Source organism: Heliangelus exortis, chromosome 7 (genome assembly GCF_036169615.1).
Source record: "Heliangelus exortis chromosome 7, bHelExo1.hap1, whole genome shotgun sequence".
In the NCBI taxonomy this organism is placed as follows: domain Eukaryota; kingdom Metazoa; phylum Chordata; class Aves; order Apodiformes; family Trochilidae; genus Heliangelus; species Heliangelus exortis.
The window spans coordinates 14,350,180-14,357,521 of NC_092428.1; the positions used below are offsets into that span (position 1 = coordinate 14,350,180).

General features: G+C 42.1%; 1 protein-coding gene across 1 annotated transcript; it reads left to right on the forward strand.

Annotated features, from left to right (window-relative positions):
- The first annotated feature begins 158 nt into the window (after positions 1 to 158).
- On the forward strand, positions 159 to 6,790 carry TFAM (transcription factor A, mitochondrial). Its single transcript, XM_071748929.1, has 7 exons — positions 159 to 309; positions 426 to 562; positions 2,801 to 2,871; positions 3,742 to 3,891; positions 4,834 to 4,929; positions 5,252 to 5,308; positions 5,902 to 6,790. Exons 1-7 carry the CDS (start codon positions 242 to 244, stop codon positions 6,109 to 6,111), a joined length of 789 nt encoding a protein of 262 aa, XP_071605030.1. The 5' UTR covers positions 159 to 241; the 3' UTR covers positions 6,112 to 6,790.
- Positions 6,791 to 7,342: the final 552 nt, after the last annotated feature.

Consider the following 7,342-nt stretch of genomic DNA (forward strand, 5'->3'; position numbering starts at 1 on the left):
CCGTGGGGGTTGAGCCGGGGCCGGGGGAGCGGAGGCGCCGCCGCGAGGTGACCTTGGCCGAGGCCTCACCTCAGGGAGGGCGGGGCCAGGAGCTCAGGCCCCGCCCCTGGCCCCGCCCCCTGGCCCCGGGGCAGCCAATCCCCCCTCAGGGCCGCGGCGGGGCCTGCGCGCGGCAGTCACGCTCCCAGGGCGCCGTGCGGCGGGCGCGCGGGCCTGCGCGCGCAGGCGCGTCGGGGGAGCGATGGCGGCGGCGGTGTCGCTGCTGGGCAGGGCCGCGGCTCTGTTCGGCGGCGCGCAGCGGCTCCTCAGGTGCGGGCGGGACGGGAGCGGGGCTGTCGGGACGAGGGGTGCCCTTCGCAGGCCGTCTGGGGCGTTCGGCGTCTCGTCGGGCGCCGTGGCGGTAACTGACGGTGCTGTTTGTGCAGGGGCTGCGGCGTCGGCGGCTCGGTGGAGAGGTGCCTGTCCCGGGGAATCAGCTCGGATCAGCCCCCGAAGCGGCCCCTGACGGCCTATTTCCGCTTCCTGAAAGATAATCATTCTGCTTTTAAGCAAAAAAATCCAGGTATGCGGGCTGGAGGAGTCGGTAGCCTTGGGTTTGCTTTTAGAAAGTCCCAGAGGTTTTGTGAACCCTAACCGTGCCCTCAGATACGTGGGGTGTTTTCCCGCCAGAATGTCTGTCTTAAAAATAAAACTGGTACAAAATATCGCTTTGTAACACTAAAGGTTACAGAGTACTTGACCCAGAATTCAGGATACTGAAGACGCCCTGTTAGCTGTAGCACGTCAATGGTAAGTTCTGTATTGCCTTACGAACTGCCTGTACATGTGTTAGCTCAGCCCTCTGCGCTTGATAACTCAAAGAGTAAAAATGTAAAAATGTTTGAAGGAGAAAACCCAAACACCTGGCCAGTACGTATTAATAAGGATATGTGTTTTTTCAGTTATTTTTAAATCTGCGTGCATCTGAAGTACACTATTTTTGCTATAATAAGCTGTGAATGATTTTGTTTTGATGCTTAGTAATTTAAAAGCTACATGTTCTGGATTGCCTCACTGGAATGGACTGCCCAGGGAAGTCGTGGAATTATTATCCCTGGAGGTGATTAAGGAAAGGCTGTGTGTGGTCCAGCCAGTGTGGTAACGTGAGGTCATAGGCTGGACTTGACAGTCTCTGAGGTCCTTTCTATCCTCAGTAATTTTGTGATTCTGTGATACATGAGACAAAAAGTAAATTTATTCAGAGGAAAATGTTTTTCTGCTAATATATGTTTTCATATAATATTACAAACTGGCTGGAAGGGATCTAAAGGCCATCTAGTGCCAACCCTCCCTGCCACGGCCAGGGACACCTCCCACTAGACCAGGTTTCTCCAAGCCCTGTCCAGTGTGGCCCTGAACACTTCCAAGGAGGGGGCAGACACAGCTTCTCTGGGTGACCTGGGCCAGTGTCTCACTACCCAAACAATGAGTATGTTTAATTTATTCTCAAAAACCTCAAAACTCTTCTTGCCAGATCAGCAAAATGGCAAGCTGTCCTAATTTTGAAAATACTGTTGTAAGGAGTGTTAACATGTTTGAAGACCTGTGATCATATTGAGCAGGACATGAGATCAGTATAAGCAGGGAAAACCGTTTCATACCTTGGTTTTCTTAGTAGCTCAAGAGTGCAACAGTCTAAAAGGTTGAGAGGCTGGACTTGAGCTTACTGTAGTTATGTTCTGCACTAAGGTTTCCTGTATGTTTCCAAAATTCAAATACTCTGCAGATAAATATACTGTGTCCCAAATGAAGATTGAGAATTTTGGGCTTTTTTTCCTAATAGAGTTATTATTAAAAAGTAACCTGGATTTTTTTTTTTTTTTAATTGTTGGCAAAACGTTATATTTTCAGAGATTTTTGGATTGATACACTTGAACTAAAACCTCAGTATCTGTCTTGGAATTCTGAAGTTCTGGAAGCCTGGTTACTGATAAGAGTTTAGTTCTGCTTTTCTTCTGTTGAGATGGCTGAACTTTGCTTTTGAGGTGGGAGAGAAGAAATTCTGTTTGTTTTTCTTTTAGTGTAATCAGGGAAAACCTGAAAATAGTTTTTCAGGACAAGAACATCTTATGTCCTCTTTCCAGCATCCTCACATTTTTATTTGGGTTTTTTGTTATTTTTCCCCCTTCACAAGTGCAGGTCTCGCTGGAAACCTCATCAAATGACTGTAGTGCAAGTGCCAGGAGTCAGGGGAAGTCAGATGAAAACCAAGACAAATTCAAGTCACTGTAATTCTGGTTTTGGAGGAAGGAAATTACTTTTTCTTTAACCTTCTGCTGTTGAATAATGCTGTAATGAAAAGACTTTATTTTAATGAAGATCAAGCATGTCTCCTGTGCCAGGTAGATACAGTCACATTTGAAGAATCCAGCAGAACATTTGTGCCAAAAATAAATAAATAAAAGAGAACAGGGAATTATGGTTTGTTGCCCAGCCAACCCCCAAGTTCAGAATATTGAATGGTAGAAAGACAAAAATCCCAAAACTGTTGTGGAGTAGTGGTAGTGTCTGTGTTGAAATGGTGCTTCAGTTTACAACTGCAAGCTTCATCTGAGTTTCAACCAAAAGCAAGGACTCTTCCCTTTCCTGCAAACATTCCAGTTCCCTTTAGCTACCACAGTAAGTTAGTTTTATGAAAGGAGGAAGATGTATCTGTGCAGGGAAAAGATACAAGGGACAGCTTTCCTTGGGAAATGTGACAAAGCTTACTACAGGTAAAATACTAATCTTCATTTTCTTGTTTTCTAATGTCAATGTACAGAAATCAGCAACTTGGAGCTGGTTAAAAAAATAGCAGGTGCTTGGAAGGAGTTGCCAGCATCACAGAAGCAGGTAAGCACGTGTCTTTGTCCTGAGTACTTTGAACTCTGTGGAGTCTTAATGGTTGTTTTACTTAATTTGGTGTCCTCAGAGGTGCTTTTATTTTGTGGGGTTGTTGTTGTTTTATAAACAAAAATTAAAAAAACATTTTTGTACAAAAGTTCAGACAAAAACAGTACTGAAGATAAGGGAGAGCATAAGGTATTTTGATACGTTTATACATGACTTTGGTTTTAGTAGCTTTTATCTGTTGCCAGAGATACAAATGAGGTGGAACTCCCTCTTTGGGAGGATCTCATTTCTTTATGAATGGCAGTTGTATGTGTGTGTGCTACATGTATGACAATGTAAGTATTGTAAAGATGTTCTGCTTTCATATGCAGAAGCTAGGTGAAACCTCAGTTAACTTTGGTGAAAAGACCAACTTTTTTGTGTCTGCAGATTAGATAGTAACCAGAGACAGAACTTGCAGGTAATTTTCTTTTAAGTTTTGTCTAATAAACTTACTTTTTGGGATAGCCAGTGAAGTTCCTGTAAGAGTATAAGACAGCTCTTTAAGAGAAATCATTTAATTCAAGCCTCAGCTTCAGCTTTTCCTCCATTCATGGGAAGATTGTTACTGCCTTGAGCTGCACCCAAAGATTCACCCAATATTATTGGATTAACTGAGATAATTCATGGGAAGAGTCCAGGTTTGAATTCTTCTGAATTCATTCTGCTAATCAAACAGATCTGAAATTCCTACTTCACTTTAAGAATTTTATGCTCCAGGACAATCTGTAATACTTTTGTATCAGAATGTTAGAAATGTTAGCTTGTTTAATGGCCAGGTGCTTCTGACTGAAAGCATCAGTTTAGGGCTAGTGATTGTTTGCATTGTAGGTTTATGAGGAGGCCAGGAAGACAGACTGGCAAAAGTATCAACAACAGTTGGCTGCATATAAAGCACAGCTCACTCCAGCCCAGGCTGCAGCTTTGAGAGAAGAAAGAAGAAAACGACTGGCAAAAAGAAGATCATTCAGGGCAAAAAGAGTAAGTATTTTGAAGTTCAAGTTTCTTTTCTCTTAAGGAACCTGAAGTCTGTGTAGTGTACAGAGGAGAGTTTAGGCATATCTCAGAATTAAAAAGCCCAAAAAAAACAAAAAAAACAATGGACTAAAATAATTGCTGGAGTTGGCAGTTATCTGAGTGCCTTTCCTATGCTTGAAGTCCAAATCTTGCACATAGCTTTTAGAAGTAGATTATTGCTTGTTTATTTCTGTGAATTAAACTGCTGGTGTAACATTCCCCTAACTGGCAAAAGTGAAATTAATTTGGTTTGAAAGACCCTGAGTTAGGGAAAGTTTTTAATCAAGCTGATTCTGTTGATCCTTTTTAGAATATGGCTCCACAAGGAATTTAGCTGGCATACCTGACAGCTACACAGATGCTACCTTGCAGCACCCAGGTTGTAGTGGGAATCCTAGGGCTGGAGAAAACAGCAAGTGTAATTGCATACATAACTTGCTGTACTTCCCATCATCCCTGTAGGAAAGGCTTCCTGACAGCAGAAACCTCTTTCTGTTTCCCTGGAAATCTCCTGAGTCTGTTTCACCTCTCTGCAAGCAGACAGCATTGCACACCAGAACCCAAAGCCTTATGAAGAGAATAGGAAGCCTCATGGCTTTCTTACTGAGTGGAATTTAGTGTCAGTCTTTGGTTTCTGGTAGACTTATCTGGAGTAAGAATCGGTTTTTAAAAGCCTTTTTATTTTATTTTTATATTTGAAAATTCAATTTGTTAGCTTGTATTAATTTGTTTTAGCATTAGTCTTGTGTCAAGTGGGTGAGAATAGCCAAATACAGGTCAGTTTTCAGAATAAAACACAAATTAATTCAAGCCTCATTTTTGTATGAAGTATAAAGACAAGCGGTGAATATAGTGTTGGAAAAAGTGCATGCTTGGTAGATTGAATAACTTCTCTTGTTTTTAAAGGAACTGACTGTGCTTGGAAAACCTAAAAGACCTCGTAGTGGCTTTAACATTTATGTGTCAGAAAACTTCCAAGAAACTGAGGGAATTTCACCTGCGGTAAGCCAGGAAAGATTGCTTTTTAAAACAGATTCATTATATTCAGAAAGTCTGTTTCAGGTTCTGTGAATTTCAAAGAAACTCTTCGACAGTTCAGCACCTGGATTTTGCTTTGCTTAGGTTTTTTTTTTTTTTCGGCTGTGGTGAACTTCTGGTTTGTGGAATGTCCTATATAAACTGCTGCATGGGTGAACAGACCTAAAATATTTGCACCATTTTTGGTTTATACTTGGCTTTACTAGTGTGGCATTCATCTCTAGCCCTCTGTGATCAGTCTGCTGTTGAAATAATCCTAAAATATTCTATATTCTGTATCCTATAGGCAAAATTGAAGCAATTATTTGATGCATGGCAAAAACTGTCCAGTTCTCAGAAACAGGTATGTCAGTGCATTTTGAGATTCTCATCTCTAATTAGAAAATTACAAACATGGGTTAAAATTACTTAATTCATACAAAATCTTGAACTTGGTTATTCAAAATACAGTATGAGCAAAACAGTCTGAGATCTTGTTTATGTGTCTTGAAAAATAGATGGGCTACTACTGGAATAAAAGAAATGACATTTTAAGCATTCTGCACCTTACTGTCCTTTATCCCTTACTTTATACCTTACTGTCCTTTATGCCCTTCTTCTAGTTTGTTTTGAATGTGTACTAAGAACATATATTAAATAGAAAAATATTTTGAAATAGTTTTACAGAGATACCTATTGCTGTTCAGTCAGCTCTCCAATAAAAAGCCTTAGCTGTTAGTAGTAATATGCAATAAAATTCCTCTTCAGCAGTGACTATCTGTTGACACAACAATAATTCAAGGCTAAGGTTTTATGTTTTTGTGCAGGTTTGATGGGTTTTGAATTTTCTGAGGGTGAAAGTGTGCAGGTCTTGTTCTAAACAAAAGCAAAGATGGGAAATGGCTTTTACCTTGACAAAGCCCCTCCTGCAACTGCTGGTACATAATTTTCTTCCAGCCATATCTGCAGCTTGCTGAAGATGACAAGGTTCGGTATGAAAATGAAATGAAGTCATGGGAAGCAAAAATGGTTGAACTTGGACGTGAAGACCTGGTACGTTCCAAACAGCAAAAGCCAAAAAAGGAAGCTGCAAAGAAAGCTGGAACAGCCAAAGCTTCCTCACGAGAAAAAAAGGCAAAATTGAAATCGAAAAAATCGGAAGAATAAAACGGTTAAGTATTTTATATTTAATGTCCTTTGGTTGTCGTGTCCTTACCTGCTGTGTTAATGCTGCAGTCAGCATTGGCACTGAAATTTGCAAAACCTGGGAAGGGCCCCCTGGAGAGGTAGAAAAGATGATCAGGTAAGAGAGGATTTGGTGTTTCTTGGAATGGACTGAAATAATCATTGCAGGTGCAGCCTGAACTGTACAATAAGAGGTTAATCAAGCTGTGAACACTGACACTGACATCAGCAGAGCTCTCCAATAATGGTAGATAACTGCTTTTCTAAGATACTTTTTTATGAAAGCAAGAATATTCTACAATGTTACCATCTAAATAGGAAATTAAGTCCGAGTAAACGCTGATATATTTTATTCCCTCCATGGTATTGGTAGTGAAATGTTCTACATTTCAACAGAAGGTAAAAGAAACGTGTAATACTAACTTGTATTCGATGCATCTGTCCTTTTTGTACGTTTCAATCTGTGTATACCACTTGTGCTGCATTTAATTAAAGACCGTATGTGTTTTGTATAAACATGCCTTTATTGGACTTTTATTCCATAATTTTTTGTTTGGATACATGCAGGCACTTTTGCCTTCCTGTTTTATTCTGGACAGCCTGAGTGTGTGAACTGCTACAACATCAGGTTTTGATGCAATAAATACAGGTATTTTGAAGACCTGCTTGTTTTGTTTTGTTTTGTTTTTCCTAGGGTCTGTGTATCCCAGAAAAGTCTCAGGTATTTTGGAGCAGCTGCATTTTTGGAAGGCAGGCACGCTTTTTCAGTAGTTGGTGGGTTTCACCCAGCCCGAATGATCCACAAAGAGCCAGCAAATCTTACAGTTTCCCAGTGGGAAGGACAAAGCCAAGTGAATGGGAGCCCCTTGCTTTTTGGGGGTTTGGGGTTTTGGTTTTTTTCCAGTTTACTGCTGGTGCCTGTGAGCGCTTCCCTTTGCAGCACCCGCACCGAGTTCACAGGCGGGAGGGGCGGCTCCTGCTCTGAGGCAGCTTCGCAGCGCATCCCTGAGAGAACCATCTCGACCCAAACCGCTGGATCCCTCGCCCCTGGGCTCTGCTGCTGCCACGCAGAGGTTAAGGCAGGTTACGAGCGCTCCCCATAGGAGCTGACCCAGGTTCAGGCGGGTTACGAGCGCTCCCCGTAAGAACTGATCCCGTTTCAAACGCCCGCCGCCTCCTTCCCGCCGCTGCCCCTCTGCGCCTGCGCAGGCCC

What these genes read in the sequence shown, in the direction of transcription:
- TFAM (XM_071748929.1), top strand. Translation starts at nt 242, where the DNA reads ATGGCGGCGGCGGTGTCGCTGCTGGGCAGGGCCGCGGCTCTGTTCGGC. An exon ending in GGCGCGCAGCGGCTCCTCAG is followed by an intron (nt 310 to 425) that starts GTGCGGGCGGGA and finishes CTGTTTGTGCAG; the next exon opens with GGGCTGCGGCGTCGGCGGCT. An exon ending in CTGAGGGAATTTCACCTGCG is followed by an intron (nt 4,930 to 5,251) that starts GTAAGCCAGGAA and finishes TGTATCCTATAG; the next exon opens with GCAAAATTGAAGCAATTATT.